General features: G+C 32.7%; 5 protein-coding genes across 13 annotated transcripts; 3 read left to right on the top strand and 2 right to left on the bottom strand.

Annotated features, from left to right (window-relative positions):
- Nucleotides 1-1,047: 1,047 nt before the first annotated feature.
- On the top strand, nt 1,048-5,715 carry LOC108734326 (probable dolichyl pyrophosphate Glc1Man9GlcNAc2 alpha-1,3-glucosyltransferase). Of its 6 annotated transcripts, none has more exons than XM_018465827.2 (7): nt 1,048-1,165; nt 1,221-1,493; nt 1,553-1,709; nt 1,764-2,009; nt 4,785-4,890; nt 4,961-5,234; nt 5,295-5,715. In XM_018465827.2, exons 1-7 carry the CDS (start codon nt 1,107-1,109, stop codon nt 5,707-5,709), a joined length of 1,530 nt encoding a protein of 509 aa, XP_018321329.1. In that variant the 5' UTR covers nt 1,048-1,106; the 3' UTR covers nt 5,710-5,715. The 6 variants fall into 6 exon arrangements, with proteins under 6 accessions (XP_018321329.1, XP_018321331.1, XP_018321332.1 ...); XM_018465828.2 differs by lacking the exon at nt 1,048-1,165 and having other exon boundaries at nt 1,253-1,343; nt 1,403-1,493; XM_025973108.1 differs by lacking the exons at nt 1,048-1,165; nt 1,221-1,493; nt 1,553-1,709; nt 1,764-2,009 and adding exons at nt 3,329-3,419; nt 3,479-3,569; nt 3,629-3,785; nt 3,840-4,085.
- On the bottom strand, nt 5,511-9,307 carry LOC108734325. Its single transcript, XM_018465825.1, has 12 exons — nt 9,014-9,307; nt 8,829-8,952; nt 8,626-8,772; nt 8,385-8,563; nt 8,120-8,326; nt 7,848-8,069; nt 7,466-7,672; nt 7,107-7,303; nt 6,872-7,046; nt 6,509-6,768; nt 6,214-6,454; nt 5,511-6,058 (listed from the first exon to the last, which is right to left on the bottom strand). Exons 1-12 carry the CDS (start codon nt 9,026-9,028, stop codon nt 5,843-5,845), a joined length of 2,190 nt encoding a protein of 729 aa, XP_018321327.1. The 5' UTR covers nt 9,029-9,307; the 3' UTR covers nt 5,511-5,842.
- A 96-nt stretch (nt 9,308-9,403) lies between these two features.
- On the top strand, nt 9,404-18,074 carry LOC108734327 (RNA-binding protein squid). Of its 4 annotated transcripts, XM_025973112.1 has the most exons (8): nt 12,697-12,972; nt 14,106-14,146; nt 14,290-14,564; nt 15,096-15,227; nt 15,457-15,743; nt 16,973-16,983; nt 17,236-17,301; nt 17,915-18,074. In XM_025973112.1, exons 1-8 carry the CDS (start codon nt 12,794-12,796, stop codon nt 17,989-17,991), a joined length of 1,068 nt encoding a protein of 355 aa, XP_025828897.1. In that variant the 5' UTR covers nt 12,697-12,793; the 3' UTR covers nt 17,992-18,074. The 4 variants fall into 4 exon arrangements, with proteins under 4 accessions (XP_025828895.1, XP_025828897.1, XP_025828894.1 ...); XM_025973110.1 differs by lacking the exons at nt 12,697-12,972; nt 14,106-14,146; nt 14,290-14,564; nt 16,973-16,983 and adding exons at nt 9,404-9,679; nt 10,813-10,853; nt 10,997-11,271 and having other exon boundaries at nt 15,457-15,730; XM_025973109.1 differs by lacking the exon at nt 16,973-16,983 and having other exon boundaries at nt 15,457-15,730.
- Nucleotides 18,075-18,146: 72 nt separating this feature from the next.
- Nucleotides 18,147-22,034, top strand: LOC108734328 (guanosine-3',5'-bis(diphosphate) 3'-pyrophosphohydrolase MESH1). The gene is made up of 3 exons (XM_018465834.2): nt 18,147-19,205; nt 19,262-19,694; nt 21,947-22,034. Exons 1-2 carry the CDS (start codon nt 19,097-19,099, stop codon nt 19,687-19,689), a joined length of 537 nt encoding a protein of 178 aa, XP_018321336.1. The 5' UTR covers nt 18,147-19,096; the 3' UTR covers nt 19,690-19,694; nt 21,947-22,034.
- LOC108734324 (KAT8 regulatory NSL complex subunit 3) lies at nt 19,783-23,657 on the bottom strand. The gene is made up of 11 exons (XM_018465824.2): nt 23,503-23,657; nt 22,986-23,434; nt 22,672-22,933; nt 22,322-22,616; nt 21,961-22,258; nt 21,749-21,896; nt 21,496-21,691; nt 21,158-21,436; nt 20,951-21,055; nt 20,637-20,888; nt 19,783-20,585 (listed from the first exon to the last, which is right to left on the bottom strand). The coding sequence occupies exons 1-11, from the start codon at nt 23,542-23,544 to the stop codon at nt 19,870-19,872; spliced, it is 3,042 nt and encodes a 1,013-aa protein (XP_018321326.1). The 5' UTR covers nt 23,545-23,657; the 3' UTR covers nt 19,783-19,869.
- Between the last annotated feature and the right edge of the window lie 95 nt (nt 23,658-23,752).

Genomic DNA, 23,752 nt, shown 5'->3' with positions numbered 1-23,752 from the left:
ATTTGCCTGTGTATATTTTTTGTCACAGAAACTATGTGTTGAGTTAGTAGATTTAATTGTAAATTCTCTTTGTACTGTAAAAATAAATAAAAAATAATTAATCCGAGTCCTTTTGCTAATTAAAATAAAATATACAAAAAAATTATATAAGGGTAGTATATTATTAAAATAAGATTGTAGGGTAGTATGCTTTGTAAGTATTAATTCAAATGTTAAATATTATAATTTACATTAGTATCCTTAAATAATGTGAGCGAAACTTCAATAATGAGTATAGGTAATAGTATCCAGAAAGGTATCAGAACATGATACATACTTAAATTTAAGAATTCATATTCCAGTTTTAAGCATACTATTACTTGAAAAGTAAGTTTTAAGCACACAACAAGGATAAATAAATTATTCTTATTTTCTAAAATTGTCCATAGATTCTCATGTTTACAATGGATAATGATGTTCACAACCGAGTCTATCAGTAGTATCATATCGTAAACCCACATAGGTAAAAATATTATAAACCAATTCCAATGTGTTCGTGACTCAAGTCGAAGACAAAGAAGCACGAAAAATATAAGCACTATAAACCATGTAAACAATGCCCTATGCATTACCATCTTTATATGTGTAAATGACAGTTGTTATTACCATCTCTTTCTATTAATTTAGATGATTAGTTAAATATTTATCCTTTTCACTTTTAATTATTAATAAAAGGGTTTTACTAATATTAAACTATCACAAAAACAAGGGTTATGTTGATTGTCAAAACCACTAATGTAAATATATAGTAAAAATATAACCCAATGAATTTCTTGAAGAAAAAACAGTAACAGATAAGAACATTTTAACATTAATATAATATGTAAAAAAAATATATAAAATTAGAAGTTTAACAAATTAGATATTTAATCTGATTATTTCAGTTAAATTATCTTTCTTTCAAATTCGTTTTAAAAATCCCTTAATAAAATAACTGTAGGGTATATAACCACCACATTGTATATCTATTATCTTTGTATCTATGTTTTTTACCTAACCAAACAAATAGGTTCGATGAATAGGTTATTTGCCTGTAGTTTTGTATCCAAATATCATCCAATTCTAATATGATTTTTATGTCTGTACTACTTACATCTTGTGTTAAATTACTGCTTGTGCCATCTTAGTGAGTTATAAATTGCTAATGCATTGAAATAGTATGAGAAGATGTTCAATTCTAGCCATTCAACCGATTTTGAAGTACATCGAAATTGGTTAGCAATAACTCACAATTTGCCTACTAAAAGATGGTATTTTGAAGATACTTCAGAATGGACATTGGATTATCCTCCATTATTTGCTTGGTTCGAATGTTTTTTATCGTATGTAGCTAAATTATTTGATCCCAACATGTTGCATTTAGATAACCTAAATTATGCTTCTGAGGCTACTGTACTGTTTCAAAGATTGTCTGTGATATTAACTGACTTGGTATATGCTTATGGAACACATCAGTAAGTCTAATAAATTTAATTCTTGTCAGCTCAATTACAGTGAAAAATTGAAAATTTAGGTGTAGCATGTCCTTAAAAAGTGGCTGGAAAACTGAAGTTGTTTTAACATTACTGTTAATCTCCAATGTAGGATTGTTAATGGTAGATCACATACATTTTCAGTACAATGGATTTTTGTATGGTATTCTGTTACTGTCTGTTGCAAATATGATTCAGGCAATTATTTTTCAATCTTAGCATGTATATTCATTAATTAATTTAATTCTTCAGGGAAAGTACTTAAAAGGTGCGTTTTGGTTTACAATATTAATAAATTTAAAACATATTTATATTTACATGGGTCCCACATATTTTGTGTACCTTTTGCATAATTATTGCTTTGATAAAGTACACAAAAGTAGCAGTTTCAAAGACTTACTCAACTCTTTCTCTTTTATAAACACTGCTAAATTAGGAGCAGTTGTAATTGGAGTCTTTTTAGTAACTTATTTGCCGTTTATTGATCAATTAGGACAAGTAAGTTATTAATTACTGTTTTCTTTTGAAATTTACTGTTTAAAAAGTAAATAAGAACAGCATGTGTATATATAAAGAAGTTTGTAAAATATTTGTTCTTATTTATTTTACATTTTGAATAGAAGTTTTTATTAGATTAGTGTTATAGATAAATAAGGCNTTGTAGGGTAGTATGCTTTGTAAGTATTAATTCAAATGTTAAATATTATAATTTACATTAGTATCCTTAAATAATGTGAGCGAAACTTCAATAATGAGTATAGGTAATAGTATCCAGAAAGGTATCAGAACATGATACATACTTAAATTTAAGAATTCATATTCCAGTTTTAAGCATACTATTACTTGAAAAGTAAGTTTTAAGCACACAACAAGGATAAATAAATTATTCTTATTTTCTAAAATTGTCCATAGATTCTCATGTTTACAATGGATAATGATGTTCACAACCGAGTCTATCAGTAGTATCATATCGTAAACCCACATAGGTAAAAATATTATAAACCAATTCCAATGTGTTCGTGACTCAAGTCGAAGACAAAGAAGCACGAAAAATATAAGCACTATAAACCATGTAAACAATGCCCTATGCATTACCATCTTTATATGTGTAAATGACAGTTGTTATTACCATCTCTTTCTATTAATTTAGATGATTAGTTAAATATTTATCCTTTTCACTTTTAATTATTAATAAAAGGGTTTTACTAATATTAAACTATCACAAAAACAAGGGTTATGTTGATTGTCAAAACCACTAATGTAAATATATAGTAAAAATATAACCCAATGAATTTCTTGAAGAAAAAACAGTAACAGATAAGAACATTTTAACATTAATATAATATGTAAAAAAAANTGCAAAAGATTATCATTGCTGAATATACGTTATAGGTTCAAACTTACAGTAAAGATCGACATAAGATTCGTCTTGAGATCAGGTTTCTTGCATAATTTTTGCAAAGCGTTATTAACAGTTTGTCTCTCATCGAAATTGAGGAAGTTTCGTGTACAGTCTTTTGCTGGAACGTGTTGTAATGGTATTATTAGAGGAGCCCTATGAAGACATGCTTGGGTAAATGCTTCTTCGACAGTTTCACAGAATCTCTTGTAATCAACGCAGCAGCAACGTTTCGGTGAAGAAAATCTTAAAATTATATTTAAAAAATGTTCATATTTAAATGTGAATATACACTTACATCTTGTGTTAAATTACTGCTTGTGCCATCTTAGTGAGTTATAAATTGCTAATGCATTGAAATAGTATGAGAAGATGTTCAATTCTAGCCATTCAACCGATTTTGAAGTACATCGAAATTGGTTAGCAATAACTCACAATTTGCCTACTAAAAGATGGTATTTTGAAGATACTTCAGAATGGACATTGGATTATCCTCCATTATTTGCTTGGTTCGAATGTTTTTTATCGTATGTAGCTAAATTATTTGATCCCAACATGTTGCATTTAGATAACCTAAATTATGCTTCTGAGGCTACTGTACTGTTTCAAAGATTGTCTGTGATATTAACTGACTTGGTATATGCTTATGGAACACATCAGTAAGTCTAATAAATTTAATTCTTGTCAGCTCAATTACAGTGAAAAATTGAAAATTTAGGTGTAGCATGTCCTTAAAAAGTGGCTGGAAAACTGAAGTTGTTTTAACATTACTGTTAATCTCCAATGTAGGATTGTTAATGGTAGATCACATACATTTTCAGTACAATGGATTTTTGTATGGTATTCTGTTACTGTCTGTTGCAAATATGATTCAGGCAATTATTTTTCAATCTTAGCATGTATATTCATTAATTAATTTAATTCTTCAGGGAAAGTACTTAAAAGGTGCGTTTTGGTTTACAATATTAATAAATTTAAAACATATTTATATTTACATGGGTCCCACATATTTTGTGTACCTTTTGCATAATTATTGCTTTGATAAAGTACACAAAAGTAGCAGTTTCAAAGACTTACTCAACTCTTTCTCTTTTATAAACACTGCTAAATTAGGAGCAGTTGTAATTGGAGTCTTTTTAGTAACTTATTTGCCGTTTATTGATCAATTAGGACAAGTAAGTTATTAATTACTGTTTTCTTTTGAAATTTACTGTTTAAAAAGTAAATAAGAACAGCATGTGTATATATAAAGAAGTTTGTAAAATATTTGTTCTTATTTATTTTACATTTTGAATAGAAGTTTTTATTAGATTAGTGTTATAGATAAATAAGGCAAATATTTAGAAATAGGGCTCCAGAGAAATATCACTCTAAACTAATTTTTTTGTACTCGAAATTATTCTGTAGGGTAGATGTAGATGTTTAATGGTGAAAGAGACACTATTATATATACATTTATAAAAAATTGAATTGCCGACTGACTCAAACATTATATTATGGCTATTATTTACAGAAATCTACGGGATTTTCTGCTTAACTCAATTTCAAATATAATAATGACGTTTGAGTTATACATGTATAGATACGCTGGATGTATTGATACAATAATGGCCTTTCACTTCGTTTGTGTTGCGTTTTCCTATTGTACCTTACGATTGTATTAGTAATGAAATAAAAGCATTCTTCGGTTAAAGTCATTTAGGAACACGTGACCTGACGTATCCTAACCGAACTGTAACTGGATTTATTTGATTGCTTTGGATAATGTTACAGTAAGAAAAGACAACACAAACAAAGTGAGTTTTGAAGGTGTATTATTCTGGAGCCTCAGTTATAAATATTTGCCTCAAATAATTACTGTTTAATATTTGAAGGTATTATCACGTTTGTTTCCATTTAAAAGGGGCTTGTGCCATGCATACTGGGCCCCAAATATTTGGGCTGTTTACAACGTACTTGATAAAGGTGCTTTTATATCAGGTATGAAGAGGCGCGTATACAGCTTAACTTTATAACTCGTATTGTTTTTTTAATTTGTCACCATTTGCAGCAAAACAAATGGGATTTAATGTTACCTCATCTCCTGCAGTGATGACAGGTGGTCTGGTGCAGGAATTTTCCCATAGCATACTACCAAATATCACACCATTTGTTACATTAATCATAACCGCCTTCTTCATGCTGCCTGGGTGCATTAAATTATGGTCGTATGGTAATTCCCGTGATAATTTTGTAAGAAGTTTAATTTTGTGTTCATTAACATCTTTTCTGTTTGGTTGGCACGTTCATGAGAAGGCCATATTGATGACAATAATACCACTAAGGTAGAAATTAATAATTTAATTAATGATTAACAAAAGCTGTCAACGTCTTTTTATTTACAGCATTTTGTCCATCTTTGATCGTGAAGATGCAAAAATATTCCTGTTATTGTCTGCTGTGGGACATTACTCATTATTTCCACTTCTTTTTCCCCGATCCTTGATAGTTGTTAAAGTCCTCTTGTATGTTGTATACACTACTTATGAGTTTTATAGTTTATCTTATCTGTTCCCTTTACGCAAACGTCAGCACTACACACTGCCTTTGTTAAACTTTTACGAAAGTTTCTACTTGTTTTCCTTAGTACCTTTGTTTCTTTACGAAAATTTTATCCATAGTTTTTTAGGATTGTCGAAAACGCTTCCTTTTTTACCCCTGATGACTACGTCAGTGTATTGCTCCTTTGGAATTATTTATTGTTGGGCAAAATACTTTAAATACTTTTTTGAAAATGACAAATCGAAAATAAAGAAGTAACACTTTGTATTTTGTTACTTTTATTTATTTTAAAAAAATAATATTTTTCAAAAGACAAATAATGAACAGATGGAACACGGAAGCAGAGAAGTATACCTGCTTAAATTTCCTTAAAATATTTATTAATGATAATTTAGAACGGTAGATGTTTATCATTGGCGTGTAAAATGTCCAGGAGCTTCATAAACGCTCTGTAGTCCACTTCATCCCTCATACCTCTCTCGAACCCAAATGCTTTACAGACCGCATCGAATTCCTTCCTCGAAATCATATCGGCCATATTCCTGAGTGACAGGGCCTTCATGAACATATGCTGGGACACAGTACCACATTTCGTTTTATCGTAATCCTAAAAAACAAAACAACACATTGTGTTATAATGTTATTTAAATCTTATACTGGTTAATAAAAAATACATAAAAAATGAGTTTTCACTTATGTATGTATTCAAATTAACTGCAAAAGATTATCATTGCTGAATATACGTTATAGGTTCAAACTTACAGTAAAGATCGACATAAGATTCGTCTTGAGATCAGGTTTCTTGCATAATTTTTGCAAAGCGTTATTAACAGTTTGTCTCTCATCGAAATTGAGGAAGTTTCGTGTACAGTCTTTTGCTGGAACGTGTTGTAATGGTATTATTAGAGGAGCCCTATGAAGACATGCTTGGGTAAATGCTTCTTCGACAGTTTCACAGAATCTCTTGTAATCAACGCAGCAGCAACGTTTCGGTGAAGAAAATCTTAAAATTATATTTAAAAAATGTTCATATTTAAATGTGAATATACAAACATACATTTCTGTTATGGTTTCCATTTCACAGGGTGTTAGGGCAAAACCAGCAGCGGACAAAGCCCTCTCGAAGTCTGCTCTGTGAATGACCTCCTCGTTACATCTATCGTAATCCCTCATAAATTGCATAATATTAACTCTTTCTCTGACGACTTTTCCTTTAATTTTCGCTAACACTTGAATTATGTCCTTTTCGTCGTTTGTGCCCGGTCGCGGACGTTTCGGCGCGTTCACCTTTTTCATTTCTTCCACATATCCAGCGTACTATAAATTAATTAGTATTAAAAAAATGTTATTGTTTTTATTAACGGCCCTCGATTAAATTTCATTTGACGCGCCATAAAATAATAATGGTAACAAACAGTACCAAAGGTTCTTCTTCCATTTTTGGTTCAACTTCTCGAAGGAACCAGAAATAATTGAAACCAACATCGTCGTTAAATCGTTCTTCGAGTGCATAAAGTTCTTCGTCTGACAATAATATTCCACTCGCTAGGATGGATTGACGCATTTGGGACCTCGATACATGACCGTTATTGTTCCTGTAAAAAAAAAAGATTTATATACTGAAGTTTTCCTCCTAACTAAATAGTATTAATCACTTGTCATAGTCTCTGAACCAAGGTTTGAGTAATATGCCTCTTTTCATAGTTTTGTTCTTGACTTTTTCGACCGCCTCCTCACATAAATCTCTCATTGGGGGTTGCACGTTATCCCAAACTTTTGCACCCATTTTAGGAAGATTAGCCACCTCCTGGGGGGGTTTTTCAATTTCTGGAGATGGACATTTCTCCAATTCCTATATGTATAATTGTTTATTAACAAATTAAAATAGTTTATGATGCCACTATGTAAATACAAAACCCCTACAGCTTTTTCAAAAGGTAGTATTAGTGGATAAATGGATAAGATCGCTTTTTTCTTAATTTTAATTTTCTGTTTTTATTGTTTGTGGATTTACCTGAGTAGTGAACACTTGATTTACGTCATCTTCAAAAGTTTTCCAACAAACTCTTCCAGCGTCAATGGGGTCCTTGTACTGAGTTACGATCGTTTCAATTTCGGGTAACGACAGGTACAATCGGTGAAGGCCACTTATACCTATCGCGTCCAAACAACGATGAAATTGTGACACCGTTACTTTGCCGCATCGCAGGGGGTCAAAATCCTAAAAAGAAACCACTGGACTTCCTAACAAGTTAAATAATTATTTGAAAATAATCTAATCTTGTATGACAAAATTATTGTAATTTTTCAGTTTAATATTAAAAAAAAAAACATTTAAAACTTTGCACGTAACACTTGGTACAAATGCCTGCAGAAAAATAAATAAATTATCTTACTTCGAAAAATTCCGAAAGTCTTATTCTGTTTTCAAGTATATGCCTTTGTATTCTTGTCATCAGAGTCATTAGATCTCTTTGTTCTTTCGGCGGTTCCAGAGCAGGGTGGAAAATGCTTTGTTTTCCGAAAATCGAGGCAGCCAAAATTTTTCCAATTTCTGGTCGAGGTAATTTTGGCAATTCAGCTGATATTACTCTTCCAGGAAATTGACTTACAACATCCTTGAAAAAGAAAGAATAAAATATTTCTTTTAAAGACTTTGCAACCTTACTCCTCCAAGGTCCAAAATTCCATACGCTTCCATATACTTAATGGTATTATCTATATCGTTCACAAATGCCATGTAATTTATGGTATATCCATCCTTTTGGTATCTTTTAATTAAAAGATTAAAATCATCTGCGGATACCAAAATTTTCAAGTAATCCAAAATACGCGCAAAATGAGCTATTGTAACGGTGCCATTATTTTTCGTTACCTACCAATTTATTACTCAATTAAATTAATTAGGAGTAACTTGTAGAGCAAATATTTACTAATTCGTAATCTTGGAAAAAGGGCATTAACAATAACTTCCTAAGATTAACTATGGACGCTATTTTAGTAATAAGAACGCTTAATCTTCTTTCTTCTGTGCCACTTAGGCGGTTAACTTGCAAGGGGTCTTCCCATTCCAAGCCGCTTACCAGTGGTTCATTTTTAGAAAAATCTGGAACTTTTTTAAAAAATCGCGTCGTTTTCAGATCTTTTGTACATTTTTGCGGAATGTATACTCACCACTTCCATGAATTACTTCACATAACTGCCTGTACAATATTCGACCATCAGGTACTTTAAAATAATCAGCAAGTTCACTAATTTCTTGATCTGATAACGCCAAAACTATTTTTAAAGGACCCGATAGTACTGAAGTAAACTGCGATTCTAAAATGTCAATACGGTTAGTGAAGGGAATAATATGAGTATTTTTTATTATTTACCTGTAATAAGATTTGTTTTTCCATGGTCCAATGGCAAATAATATTCCCACAAATTCAAACCAACGCGAAAAATAGCCGATCGAATTTTATTACATGATCTCCAAACATTGCCCAATTTAATTTCCTGAAATTTTGCAAAAAAGCGTTAATAAAAAAAGAATATTTTATCTTTCTGCTGATATTACTTTACAATGAGGCATTTTCGCTTTTTACTTCCCTCCTACCGAAATTTTCATGTAAAGTCATAAACCTACGTTTAATTATGATTCGTTATTCAATTTTTAATTAACCCACTTGAAATACTACAATAAAAAGTTTTTAAAATTAAGCGGTTCCCGCCTTTAATAATTCCCGCCATTTATGACATTAATACTTTTCAAGGTTACATGGAAATAAAAATTTTGCTGGTCATGCCAGTTCATGACCGATTCTTCATCCATAATCCTACCTTCCACCGAAGGGAGCGAGCATATTCTATCTTTCTCTTATGTTGCTTATTTCTTTTTCTTTTCCGGTTGTATTTGAATTTGATTGGCTGAAACGTACGATTTGAAGCGCCCTCATCGATTGCGGTCGTTTAGCATTACTCAGCGTCCTTTTCTTGGAGTAAGTTGTGTAGTGAAGTGTTAGATTTTCATCAGGAAAAATTTAAGCTCTTTTTAGAGAAAAAAAATGGCAAATCAAGATTGTCCTATGGAAAACGGAGAGGACTTTTCACAGGACGTACAGGCAGATCAAAATTTCCAACAGAATGACCAAATGAATGGACAACAGCAAAACGGAGGCGCAGGAGATGCGTCTCAAATGGCCGACAGTGGAAGTGCAGATACGCCAGGCCGAGACGACGACAGGTAGGTCTATTTAGCAATGCTTTAGTACAATTCGTTAGTTTATTGAGACATATCGATGTAGGAAACTGTTAAATAGGAATTAAATTTGTATTTTTTTTCACAACAGTATTTGATGACCGGCCGAGTATAGTTAGTAAACATTATTCTTGAATCATCTCGATTCTGGTGGTTCAGTTTTCTATTCTAGCTTAAAATCTAACTGTACTTGTAGACTTTGTAACCGATTAATTTTTTATTTTGTTGTTTTTGTCAGTAACTAATTTGTTACGAATTCTTCGATTTTTCTGAACCCGAACCAAACGGAAAAGGGAAAATGGCGGATCACACACAAGTGTTGTCAATCAGCAAATCTAATCTTTTAAATTTGTAAAGGATTGCGCAGAACGATGCCCCTTCAATATTCGGAAGTTCCATTATTTTCAGCTGTTGTACTGTTTCTTGACGTTGTCGTACCGAAGCCTTTGCCTTGTCTTACATGAGTGAATTAAAGTAAAGACATGTTCGAATCTCACAATCAGTACTATTTCACGGTAAAGTTTTAAGTCTCGTTCGTGATGGTGTAGGCTGACAGGATTTAAAGAACGATGTCTTTACATTAACCAGACTTCCTTTCCTTCAGGTGTCAGCCAATGGTGTAAAGGAGCTGAGAGGACCCGAGTGGACATGTGTCATGGACCCATGGTATTTATCCTTGGGCATTACTACCCGTCACTCAGTAACACACTCGTCACATTCTTAAATTGCCTTTAATTCGTTTAAAGGGCCGTCAATTAAGAACTGACCTAATTTTTAAATTTTTTCTCTAGTCTATTTGCAGTTAAAATTGGACTTTAAATTTTCAGATTTTCTATTTTACACATTTTTTAGCCTCTTATCGTTTGAATGATGATAAGTTTGTTGTCAAGATTTATAGCCTTCGGTTTGAACGAACTTGGATCAGTCTCTCTCTCTGTCTCTCACTTTGCTGCTCAATTTTTATTAGTACATATTTCTTTTACACCTGATTAGCCGTTTGTAAATTATTAAAGTTGTACATTAATTTTGTTAAAAAGTAAGAAAGAAACGGTCATTTTAGGATGCTTTAAACGGCCGATCGATCTATTTTCCTCTCATTATCACTTTTTTGTTCACAGAAAATTATTTGTTGGAGGTTTAAGCTGGGAAACTACAGAAAGTAAGTTCATATTTTATTTCATAGTTGTATGCATATATATATATATACACGTACTTCCATAATGAAAAATTCAAAAGACAACATTTTGAATTTTTGTAATTCGATTTTAGAGGGTTAATTTTTTTTTCGCTTTCGTTTTACAGAAGAACTTAGGGAACATTTCGGCCAGTATGGCGAGATCGAAAGTATTAACGTTAAGACAGATCCGAATACAGGCAGGTCGCGGGGCTTCGCGTTCATCGTTTTCAATACCGCCGAAGCAATCGACAAAGTTTCGTCCGCCGGCGATCACATCATTAACAACAAGAAGGTTGATCCCAAAAAGGCGAAAGCACGACACGGGAAAATCTTTGTTGGTGGTCTTACCACTGATCTATCCGATGACGACATCAAGAACTACTTTAGACAGTTTGGAAATGTAAGTGCTGTTGCTTCTAAATCACTTTCATAGTTCATAGTGGTCACTTTTCCTGGAATATCAAACGATTTATTTTTGCAATAGTTTTNAAGTAAGTTATTAATTACTGTTTTCTTTTGAAATTTACTGTTTAAAAAGTAAATAAGAACAGCATGTGTATATATAAAGAAGTTTGTAAAATATTTGTTCTTATTTATTTTACATTTTGAATAGAAGTTTTTATTAGATTAGTGTTATAGATAAATAAGAAATGTTTCGTTTAAAATATATTAGTTTGATTGACTACTTTTTAGAAAAACCACTAAAAAAACAGTCGTTTTTGAAACTCCTTATTACTTTACGAATAACGAAGGAAAATAGGGCGGAGAAAATTATTAAGTGAATCGCTATGTACTGTCGATATAAATAATCAGTCAGAAATAAATGTATAGGCAAGTTAGAATCCTTATTTAATTAAACCATGACTTTGTATCTATATTCACAGTTAAAAATTCTATTAAGAAAATTTGATAGAAACAGTTGCCCTTTTGAAAAAAAAAAAAATTATCCTAACAGAACATTAAGAAAAATGAACAACACAAAAAGTATGTTCAAAAGAATTCAGTGTTTTACAAAAAAATATTCAAATGACCTAAATGTAAATGATGCTAAAGTTTCACTTATAAAACTGCTTCTTTATGCATTCACATTTTTTCTTTTTTGGAGCATAACTTTAAGCATCATACACATTTAACAGGATTCTTTTTGCATTTTTGTTTATTGATTTTTTTTAAAATTTCTCATCGTTGATATTTTGAAAGCATTCAAAACGAAAGGGCATCTTTTTCTTAATAATTAAACATTTCTAAAGAGTTCTAAAAGTTAATTTCATTGGTCTAACATACTATAAATGCAAATTATGTAGAAATAATGCCGTATTTTCGTTTTAGTATAACAAAATTAATTTTATTTGTACAAAAATCAAATATATACATTTTTTGGTATACTTTGTATTAGTAAGACCATATGGCGAGTAAAATGTTATTTTATAGTTGTTTAAAGATTGGAATTAGTGCTTTTCGNCTTCCCTCCTACCGAAATTTTCATGTAAAGTCATAAACCTACGTTTAATTATGATTCGTTATTCAATTTTTAATTAACCCACTTGAAATACTACAATAAAAAGTTTTTAAAATTAAGCGGTTCCCGCCTTTAATAATTCCCGCCATTTATGACATTAATACTTTTCAAGGTTACATGGAAATAAAAATTTTGCTGGTCATGCCAGTTCATGACCGATTCTTCATCCATAATCCTACCTTCCACCGAAGGGAGCGAGCATATTCTATCTTTCTCTTATGTTGCTTATTTCTTTTTCTTTTCCGGTTGTATTTGAATTTGATTGGCTGAAACGTACGATTTGAAGCGCCCTCATCGATTGCGGTCGTTTAGCATTACTCAGCGTCCTTTTCTTGGAGTAAGTTGTGTAGTGAAGTGTTAGATTTTCATCAGGAAAAATTTAAGCTCTTTTTAGAGAAAAAAAATGGCAAATCAAGATTGTCCTATGGAAAACGGAGAGGACTTTTCACAGGACGTACAGGCAGATCAAAATTTCCAACAGAATGACCAAATGAATGGACAACAGCAAAACGGAGGCGCAGGAGATGCGTCTCAAATGGCCGACAGTGGAAGTGCAGATACGCCAGGCCGAGACGACGACAGGTAGGTCTATTTAGCAATGCTTTAGTACAATTCGTTAGTTTATTGAGACATATCGATGTAGGAAACTGTTAAATAGGAATTAAATTTGTATTTTTTTTCACAACAGTATTTGATGACCGGCCGAGTATAGTTAGTAAACATTATTCTTGAATCATCTCGATTCTGGTGGTTCAGTTTTCTATTCTAGCTTAAAATCTAACTGTACTTGTAGACTTTGTAACCGATTAATTTTTTATTTTGTTGTTTTTGTCAGTAACTAATTTGTTACGAATTCTTCGATTTTTCTGAACCCGAACCAAACGGAAAAGGGAAAATGGCGGATCACACACAAGTGTTGTCAATCAGCAAATCTAATCTTTTAAATTTGTAAAGGATTGCGCAGAACGATGCCCCTTCAATATTCGGAAGTTCCATTATTTTCAGCTGTTGTACTGTTTCTTGACGTTGTCGTACCGAAGCCTTTGCCTTGTCTTACATGAGTGAATTAAAGTAAAGACATGTTCGAATCTCACAATCAGTACTATTTCACGGTAAAGTTTTAAGTCTCGTTCGTGATGGTGTAGGCTGACAGGATTTAAAGAACGATGTCTTTACATTAACCAGACTTCCTTTCCTTCAGGTGTCAGCCAATGGTGTAAAGGAGCTGAGAGGACCCGAGTGGACATGTGTCATGGACCCATGGTATTTATCCTTGGGCATTACTACCCGTCACTCAGTAACACACTCGTCACATTCTTAAATTGCCTTTAATTCGTTTAAAGGGCCGTCAATTAAGAACTGACCTAATTTTTAAATTTTTTCTCTAGTCTATTTGCAGTTAAAATTGGACTTTAAATTTTCAGATTTTCTATTTTACACATTTTTTAGCCTCTTATCGTTTGAATGATGATAAGTTTGTTGTCAAGATTTATAGCCTTCGGTTTGAACGAACTTGGATCAGTCTCTCTCTCTGTCTCTCACTTTGCTGCTCAATTTTTATTAGTACATATTTCTTTTACACCTGATTAGCCGTTTGTAAATTATTAAAGTTGTACATTAATTTTGTTAAAAAGTAAGAAAGAAACGGTCATTTTAGGATGCTTTAAACGGCCGATCGATCTATTTTCCTCTCATTATCACTTTTTTGTTCACAGAAAATTATTTGTTGGAGGTTTAAGCTGGGAAACTACAGAAAGTAAGTTCATATTTTATTTCATAGTTGTATGCATATATATATATATACACGTACTTCCATAATGAAAAATTCAAAAGACAACATTTTGAATTTTTGTAATTCGATTTTAGAGGGTTAATTTTTTTTTCGCTTTCGTTTTACAGAAGAACTTAGGGAACATTTCGGCCAGTATGGCGAGATCGAAAGTATTAACGTTAAGACAGATCCGAATACAGGCAGGTCGCGGGGCTTCGCGTTCATCGTTTTCAATACCGCCGAAGCAATCGACAAAGTTTCGTCCGCCGGCGATCACATCATTAACAACAAGAAGGTTGATCCCAAAAAGGCGAAAGCACGACACGGGAAAATCTTTGTTGGTGGTCTTACCACTGATCTATCCGATGACGACATCAAGAACTACTTTAGACAGTTTGGAAATGTAAGTGCTGTTGCTTCTAAATCACTTTCATAGTTCATAGTGGTCACTTTTCCTGGAATATCAAACGATTTATTTTTGCAATAGTTTTGAAAATATACTGAGCAATTAAAAGATAAATTTAAAAATAAAAAATTATTAAGAAAATTTAGATAAATAAAGTTAGGAGACTGCTAGTTAGGAGTAATTTTTCAATCTAATTATGTTGCAATTTTGAATAATATTTGTCATTGTGGAGGAAATACAATATACTATTTTTACATAAGTTATAACAATTAGCTGCTAAAAAGTCGCTCTTTTGGTATAATAAATTACATAAAAGTTTGTTACTTATTATGTTGAGTTTAAATGAACCTCCCCTATATGTTTTGTTAAAGTCTTCAAATTGTTCAAAAAATCTGTGATTATGAATAGGAAGACCTACATTATAAAGATCTTATTTTCTAAATAATAGTGGCCACCTTGTATTTAAAAATAAGCAAGGGTTTTTGAATGATAAAAGAAATACTGTATGTTTTTTTTTTCGTATTACAGATCGTAGAAGTAGAAATGCCTTTTGATAAGACGAAAAACCAAAGAAAAGGCTTCTGTTTTATCACTTTTGACTCGGAACAGGTTGTGAACGAGTTATTAAAGACACCAAAGCAGACCATCAAAGATAAAGAGGTAATTTTTTTTTAATTTTTCCTTTAATTTTTCTTAACGCTTTTTTTATTTTCAATAAATTTAAATGTGTGAGATTGTTTTTTCTTCAATATGATGAGTTATAATTGTCAGTTCTGCTACTGATAGTAATTTTGACGAAATTTCTTTTATCTGATATCCTAAAACATAATTTCAATTAATTTATTCTTGTAAATACATGTATTTTTGCAATTTAATTTCTTGTCTTCAGGTTGACGTGAAAAAGGCTACGCCGAAACCTGACGCGATGGGTATGGGTATGGGCATGCGTGGTGGCCGTGGGGGCGGTCGAGGAATGGGCCGTGGTCGGGGTCGTGGAGGCGGTTACGCCCAGAACTGGGGTCAGAACTACGGGGGATACGGTGGTTACAACCAAGGCTACGGCGGCGGCTATGACGGCTACGGCGGTGGCTACGACTACTACGGTGGCGGCTACGGAGGCTACGGAGCAGGATACGGCGGTTACGATTACTCTGGCAATTATGGTAAATACAACCAACACAACAACAACACCACTAGCAAATATGACCCTTTGCTGTGATAATAGTTCGTAACGTTATAAATTATCGTATTAATAGAGAAAAAATTATCATTACATATATTTACAAACCACTACGATAATAGCACGCAAATTATTATCGATCAACCCAATCATTAAATTTTTTGCATAATCAAAAATAATTTAGTAGAGATCGCATTAGTTTATTGTAATTTTTTTGCTCTTTTGTTTCGTGTTTTGAATTGAACAACTATTTTGTTTTGTTCCTGTTATTAGACTACCAATTATCCTTTAATTTCATTTTTGCCACACTTGTGTATGTGCTGTCCGATTGAAACTATTAATTACGGCAAGTTGACGTTCGCCGTTCGTGTTTTTCGGGAGAGAAAAGCGTGTTCTATACATATTGCGTATATTTTTCGAAAATTTTTCGTCAACCATCACACTAGATTTTGTTGCGGTTTTTGTTTCTCATTTGTTTTCAATTTCGCGTTCTTACCGTCGCCGTTCCTACTCGACTAAATAGCACACTAGATTCGTTTCGCGTCTTTTGTTTCTAACAATATCTCATCGTTGTTCCTCGATCAGAAAGAAAAGTTGATATAAACAAAAAACTGACCATGTTTATGATGTGATGATGTGTTTATATTATAATTGCCACAGTGACAAAACGCTGCTAAATTTTTCCATTTTTCTTTCTTTTTTTTTGCACAACTTAATTATCTATAAATAATTAATGAGAGAAAAAAAAAAGAAAGTAATGGACTACGTAGTTTCTTTTTTCTGTAAAATGTTTGTTTTCGTTTCGATCCTGTGTTCGGCTTGAAATAATTAAAATAATCATATTAATAACAAAATATATACTATTGTCTCTTGTCTCTTTTGATAAGACACGAAGAATTGTTTTATTTTTTGTCAGGAGATAATAAAGAGTTTATCACATCGAAAAGGACAGTTTTATGAACACATACCCCGTCTCTTGTCACCCGATCCCTGCATGTCATTTTTTTTTCAATTCGTAAATTTGAATCGATTTTAAAAAGCTACGAAAAGTAAACGGTTTGTGGTTATAAAACGCGATTATTTTTACTATAAATGTTTTGGTATTATGAAATATTCACATTAAGAATTACAATTTATTGTTACAGCAAAGTTTTCATGAATTATTATTGGTTAATGTAAATACATCTTTAAGGACCCTTAAGCGAAATTACAATTTGTTGTTCATATATACAGGGTGTCTACAGTAGTTTATATAAATTTGTATATTAGTTGACAGTAAATTAAAATACTTAGTTGAAATAGGCGCCCTGTACCTGTATGTACATGTTTAAGCCACTGTTTTTCTGATCGGCCGTTTGATACCTATTTATATCATTTTATTTACGCGTTTTAATTAAATTAAATCGAATAATAATTCGACCGAATATTGTGATATGAAAGTGTGAAATTTCTCGTTGACTGACCATGTTTGTTTGCATAATGTGGCAGACTATGGATATGGTAACTATGAAGGCGGCTACGGTGGCGGAAGAGGTGGTGTGGCACGTGGCAAAGGTACTGATCACTTACAAAAAAAAATTAAAAACAAAATTTAACTATAATTTGCTTTAATAGAAACGTAATATAAAATGCCCTTAGTAAATACCACTACTACTTGACTATTTTATCACTTGTTTTTTATTTTTTCGTTGGTTTACAATTTTAATTTTTTTAGTTTGTCTTACATACTGTTGTGTTATTTTTTTTCTCGTTTTTAAAAGTTCGTAGTCTTGTATATTTGCATTTTGTTCTTCGATGCCACACCAATTACTTTTTATTGTAAACATTAGTCGCGTTAAAATAAAATTAGAACGTAGCATCTTTAAATATTGTTCTTTTGTTACTTCCAATATCAGAAAGTGTTTTGTTATTAAGTGTTTAAATTTGCTATATTTTAACTATTGTTTTAAGTATAAAATCGAAAGTTTTTATTTTTATTGGTGTTGGTTTTTTTCCTGAGACTATTGCTTTTGTTAGTTTTTCACAACTGTAGAGACATTGTCTGTTGTTGTGTATAGAGGGTGGAGATTGTTTCTGTTTTTATCGTCGTATAATACGCCCTATTTGTGTTTTTGTCTTTGTTTTTTTGTCGATGCGATGTTACATTTTTGTTATCTTGTTTTTACAGGTGCTGGAAACTTCACGGGTGGCAAGCAAAGAGGTGGCGGTGGTGGTGGCCGGAATCAGAGGCATCAACCCTATTAAGTTACGTTTCATCATCCATCTCTATCTCGATCAACTACACCCACCTTTAATTTCTTTCTCTGTGCATTGGTACTGTTCGTTCGGTACGTAATTAAAATGCGGTAATTAACTGATTACAGGACGATTACATTTCGTTACAGGTCTCATCCAGTAGCGAGTTAAGAGAACAGGAGTTTAAAAAAAATAATTTGATCATTCCATTTTTATTGTTTTCGCGTCGCCTCATTAATTAAGTAGTGTCCACAGTAACATAAGTTTTTATGTTCGTTGATTTCGTTTTTTTTACAAGAGTCGTCTTTTAATTTTTTTACTGATCAACAAAGAGATTGCGAAAAGTAGCGCATCAACCGAAATGCGAAAAATCTGAAATTAATAAAAGAACGGAAATTAAACAAAAAAAAACAGTCGATTATTTAGTTTTGTCTTTTGTTTATTGCATTGTTGACAAAATACAACAACAAAAAGGAAGAAATAAATACGTTCACGAACGTTCTCAATATTTTTTTAAGATTACCTTAAATTGGTTCCATCATGAAGGACGATTTAATTCATGTTAGAGTGTAAGTAGTGTAATTTAATGATGTATTTAATTGGACTGCCTGGGTCTGTACTTCCGTAAAAAGTTTGAAATAAAGTGTTTTTTGTGTAATATTGTTTGATTCGTGAAAGTAACAATCCATTTGCAAGTTAAATGATAATGAGGCAACGCATGCAATAAGTGAAGTTGATAGTTTAGGAGTGGTGTATTATTAAGTACATAATAAGTATGTTATTTTTAATTTCATATACACCCTTGTCTGCGTATATACATATAAGCCATTACGAAAAAAATTACTGTTATAAAATTACACAAGATTTGATGCCATAGAAAGAAAAAAATTTTATTTAGCCATACGTTGCTAATTTAAGCTAGGTTTTCCGTTATGGTGAAATATTTTACGCGATATGGCAACACGGGGTTCCATTTTTCTTTTTGTTCGAAACTGATGTTAGGTTAAGTGGTATGACAAACTTACCGTTTTGTATATACATATGTTTGATTAAATTTTTACAAAAAACAAGATAATTATAAGATACATTTCTAAGTTCTTACATAACAATTAAAATGTCAGTTGCAGAAATACTTATAAAGACAGTAAATTTTGCTTCGACTAAGCATAAGCACCAAAGAAGAAAAGATGAAGCTCAGACTCCATACATAAATCATCCTTTAGGTAAATAAATAATATAAAATAACAGGAAATCTGTTTACTTGTAATTTATATTTAAGGAGTAGCTTATATACTAACAAGTGAAGCAAAAATTGACAACATACATGTTCTACAAGCAGCAATTCTTCATGATACAGTTGAGGACACGGACACAACATTTGAAGAAATAGAAACTGAATTTGGAGTTGAAGTGTGCAATATTGTCAGGGAAGTTACAGACGACAAGTCCCTTACAAAAGAAACCAGAAAAAAATTGCAAGTAGAGCATGCTCCTAATTCAACCTATGAAGCAAAATTGGTGAAACTTGCAGATAAACTATATAATCTTCGGGATTTAGAAAACAGCCCTCCAGTAGACTGGGATGAGAACAGAATTAATCAATACTTTAATTGGAGTAAACAGGTGGTTGATGGCTTACGGGGAACAAATGAGGCGATGGAGAAATCACTAGATGACATTTTTAAAAGGCATATTAGTTGTGCATAAAAAAGGTATTTAAAGAATTTGTTTCGTTATTTTTCTTTCTGTGTAAATACATTAAGATAATTAAGTAACTGATGAAACGTTTTATTTTAATACAAGAAGCAGTTTTTATTATTATGTGCTAAATTACACAGTAACTAAAATGCAAAATACAGCATAACTTAATATTAGGAAATATATTATTTAAGGGTTCTCATTCTTCTCTCTTTGTGATTCTGTTTTAATACTGTTTTTTTCTACAACTTTTCTCCCAACAAGAGCATAATTAGGCTTGGGTACTGTTGTGGCAACCAATTCCTTTTCCAAATCGATTGGTTCTAGATAATTATCAGTACCTTTGTTGCTTGGTACCTCTACTTTTTTAACTGATATGTCAGCAGGCAGTCCACTCAACTTTCCCTCAATACTTAAAGGACTTGTTCCATTCTTTGTTTCTGTAATCGTAGAAGAAGTCCCGGCCCTTGATAAGATAATCTTTGTATATTTAACAGGGTGTGTTGAGGCTCTTACAGGTACCGATAACGCAGGTCTCTTAAGAGAACTGTTGGTAATAATGATGCTTGTTGGAGTGGATGTGCTGACAGATGACGCGGACGCTGACGATTTGTTCATAAAAATCAATTTTCCTGGTGTGGTAGCAGCAGGAGGCGGAGGTGGTGGAGGTAGAGACGGTTTCGAAATATTTTGCTGGACGAATTCGGTTGGAGCTGGTTGAATGGTGTTGTGTGTCAGCATTTGGTTGTCGTCTGCAAAAATTATTGGAAGATCCATAATATCCTGGGAGGTCAAATTGGTGGGCGGTGATAGAGTAGCATTAAATGATGATACTGGGGCAGTTTGGTTGAGATTCACTGGCTTTTTCACAGGCAGTTGCTTTGACGTTATGTACTTCGTGTAACCTGTAAAATATTAATTAAAAACAGAAACCAAATCAAGTCCTGCTCCTTTACGTGTTGGTCCGACTTGTTGTTTATTCTTGGAAACCGGTAAAATAACAGGAGTGTTTCCGGTTCCCCTAATCATTGTCCCAGAGGACTTTAACTTTCCTTCGGCCATTAACATCATATTACCAAATGAAGTACCGGTGTTATCTTTACCATAATTTCCTGATATTCTGCTCATTTTATTTACGTCTAAGGCTTTCCCATGACTCGAGAAAAACCTTGCTGGTGTTCCAGGAGTGATTGTAACATTATCCAAAACTAAACAACCATTAATAAAATTACATATTAATTATTAACGTTATTTATTAATAAATCGATACCTTTAATGCTAGTTCCTTTGGGAGCGTTACTTTTAAAGTCTTTTTTAATAACACTTCCCGATCCCATTAGCGGGCGTCCTACTCCCATGGCCTGCATTTTAGCAGCTGAAAATAAAATTGATTTATGTATTTGGATCACATATTTTAGTTTAAACATTTATATAGTTCATAAAAAGCACCTGAAGCTATCGTGACCATTTATATTACCTTGAGATGGTTTTAGTGGCGACGTGGATGTGTTTGTAACAGCCAACGACTGAGCGGTATTAGTGGGCGCTTCAAACTTTTGTGTAAGGGGTGATAAGAAGGTGTCAGTAGGTGTTGTCTCAGAAACAGATGATTCGGAAGGTGTAGGTGTTATCACGGGTGGTGGTTTTGGACTTACAGGAGGAGAAATATTAATAATGGGAGGGGTACCTTGGGATAATTGTGTTGCCCAACGAGATTCCAGTTTGTTTTTCGACTTGGATCCTGGAGGTCTTCCAACTAAAAATAAAAAAAAAAAATGTAAATTAATTTCATTTAAATTTAAGTAATTGATTTACCAGGACGAACTATTCTAGGTGTAGGACTAGGAGGTTCACTATCGATGGAACTGTCGTTGGAATTATTTCGTTTCCTTTCAATTTTGATTCTCTTGGGTGCTGACTGGCCCTCTATGGGGAGATTTACAGGTGAATGGCGAATCTGAGGAGGTACCGGTGACAACATAATGCTGCCTATAAACTCCCCAATTTCGTCCTAAAATTTTTTTTGAATCGACAGTTAATATTAATTGTATTTACAATTACTACTTACAACAATGCATCGGTCAACGACGTCTTGTGTGATTCCTTCTGCCTGCTTCTTTTTTTTACTTATGCGCAGGTAATCGTCAGCTGAACCTACGACTATAAGACCCGTTTCTATTCGCATTCTCTCTCTGAGATCTTCCAATTCTTCTTGCCTTAAAAAATGCGCAATAAAGACAAATTTTATTTCCCTGCCTTGTTTTAGAATATGAAACCTACGAAGATCTGTTTGCACACTGTCCACTAACAAAGAGTACCGGACATTGCAATTCTAAGAGACTGTCATCTGGTTCCCCTCGTTTGCCATCTGCAGTAAGCAAGGAGAAACCAACACAAACAACACAAGCCGCATGTTCGACTTGGGCTACTTGAAGGGCTAGAGCTGCTCCCACATTAAATCCAACCAACACAATAGGTCTACCAGGCAGGTCATTTTTGATTTCCTGCACTCTTGTTCTAGTAGCAGCAAGCATTTGGTCTGCACAGTTCATCATGGTCATTCTGTGACTCATATTACCTTTACAAAATATATGAGGTTTAGTTATAAAAATCTTTATATTCTACTTGTATGGAGTTTTACCTATATTTACAGTAATAGGAACGACAGAACTGAGATTGGATAGTAAATTTATCCATTTTTGGTATCTCTTAAAAGGAATTTCCCCTACAGTACTTGGTGATGACGGAGCGACGACTATAACCGGATTCCCCGGAAGTTTCTTTGGCTTATCCTGCATTAAGCTGGACGCAACGGGGTCCCAGGGGCGCTTAAGGAGCATGAATAAGTTTTCATTGCTAACAGCTCCTGTACGACTTGATATGCCCACACTATAAATCATTTTGTCAACAAATGTGGGCAGTTTTGCTTTTAAAGTCTGTAAAAGCTAAACGTTAATATTACTCAATTTTAATATTAATGCTACAGTTCACCTGTAACATGTCTAAATAAATTGTTAGATAAAATCCATTTAAATGGTCAAGTAGCAGTTGATGAAGCCACTGAGTTAACTTTGGATCCCAAGATATTGTAGCTAAAAGTCGTCGAATTCGTTTCACTGACTTTTCTATCACAGTACGTCTTAAAATGGGCTCATTTGTACTATTTTCAAAAGTTAAACGACTTAAACGGTCAGTATTTAAAATATTGACCATTCCATTGAATAGTTTGTGTTGAATTGGGGTCCAATTTATTCTAGATCAATTCACATTATAAATAAATACCAAATTAAATGATAGCTACTTACTTTAATGGAGCAACTGTCTCTTCCCAGTCATCACCTTGGTTTATTTTTAAATTCGCTACGTGTTTTTCGCATTCATCCATAAGACTTCTTGCCTTATTTACATCATATATTGGGGGAGGTTCTGTGGGAACTTCAACAACATCGATCTTTTCATTACAGTTCTGTAGAGGTGCTAAGGGATTGAAAGACCTCTTCCTGGTGTTTTTAACCGGCTTAGGCATGAAAAGGGTCTTTGTTGGCTTAAGAAAGGTGCCCCCGGGGCGCCAATTCCAAGGCCTGGCATAACAATGGTCTACAAATATAGGTCCTTTCTTTTCGTTCGATTCAGCTACTCGGTTTATATTTATTATTGGCGTTATTAAACTACTTTCCGAAGTATCACTTATTTGTAAATGAAAGCTATTTGAACCTTGTGAAGTCATTTCTGAGATTGAAATTATGTCTAAATTCTATAAAAAAAGACAATCACAAAACTTTAAAAATGAGGTTATGCTCAAATGAGAAAAAACACTGTTACCTTGGATATATCGCCAGATTCTGAATCAGTTTCTTCATACATAATTATTTTTATATGATATAAATACACTCAACTTTAATAATTATAATAAAAATATATTTTAACAAACACTTTTATGCAAACAGTAAATAAACGCTTGTTTTAGTTTTGTATTTGTCTGTGTCTCCGTAAACAACTGCAGATGAAGTTTTTTATTAAATAGAATCCATTTCCGTAAATATCTTGATATTAAGCTTTTAGGCAAATTGGA

This window comes from Agrilus planipennis, unplaced genomic scaffold (genome assembly GCF_000699045.2).
Source record: "Agrilus planipennis isolate EAB-ADULT unplaced genomic scaffold, Apla_2.0 scaffold83, whole genome shotgun sequence".
Taxonomy (NCBI): domain Eukaryota; kingdom Metazoa; phylum Arthropoda; class Insecta; order Coleoptera; family Buprestidae; genus Agrilus; species Agrilus planipennis.
The sequence above is the reverse complement of the archived record's forward strand: the minus strand, read 5'-3'. Positions and strand labels throughout refer to the sequence as shown.

Bases quoted from the DNA above. Each gene is read 5' to 3' on its own strand.
- LOC108734326 (XM_018465827.2), top strand. From the start codon at position 1,107: ATGATTTTTATGTCTGTACTACTTACATCTTGTGTTAAATTACTGCTT. The intron at 4,891-4,960 runs GTATGAAGAGGC...CACCATTTGCAG, and splicing joins TAAAGGTGCTTTTATATCAG to CAAAACAAATGGGATTTAAT. The intron at 5,235-5,294 runs GTAGAAATTAAT...TTTTATTTACAG, and splicing joins ATGACAATAATACCACTAAG to CATTTTGTCCATCTTTGATC.
- LOC108734325 (XM_018465825.1), bottom strand. The intron at 8,773-8,828 runs GTAAATAATAAA...TTGACATTTTAG, and splicing joins AAAAACAAATCTTATTACAG to AATCGCAGTTTACTTCAGTA. The intron at 6,769-6,871 runs GTACTGTTTGTT...ATTAATTTATAG, and splicing joins AAATGGAAGAAGAACCTTTG to TACGCTGGATATGTGGAAGA.
- LOC108734324 (XM_018465824.2), bottom strand. From the start codon at position 23,544: ATGTATGAAGAAACTGATTCAGAATCTGGCGATATATCCAAG. The intron at 21,437-21,495 runs GTAAATCAATTA...TTTTATTTTTAG, and splicing joins ACCTAGAATAGTTCGTCCTG to TTGGAAGACCTCCAGGATCC. The intron at 21,056-21,157 runs GTAATATAAATG...TTTTATTTTCAG, and splicing joins GCCACTAAAACCATCTCAAG to CTGCTAAAATGCAGGCCATG.
- LOC108734328 (XM_018465834.2), top strand. From the start codon at position 19,097: ATGTCAGTTGCAGAAATACTTATAAAGACAGTAAATTTTGCTTCGACT. The intron at 19,206-19,261 runs GTAAATAAATAA...TTTATATTTAAG, and splicing joins ATACATAAATCATCCTTTAG to GAGTAGCTTATATACTAACA.
- LOC108734327 (XM_025973112.1), top strand. From the start codon at position 12,794: ATGGCAAATCAAGATTGTCCTATGGAAAACGGAGAGGACTTTTCACAG. The intron at 12,973-14,105 runs GTAGGTCTATTT...TTTTGTTCACAG, and splicing joins CCAGGCCGAGACGACGACAG to AAAATTATTTGTTGGAGGTT. The intron at 17,302-17,914 runs GTACTGATCACT...TTGTTTTTACAG, and splicing joins TGGTGTGGCACGTGGCAAAG to GTGCTGGAAACTTCACGGGT.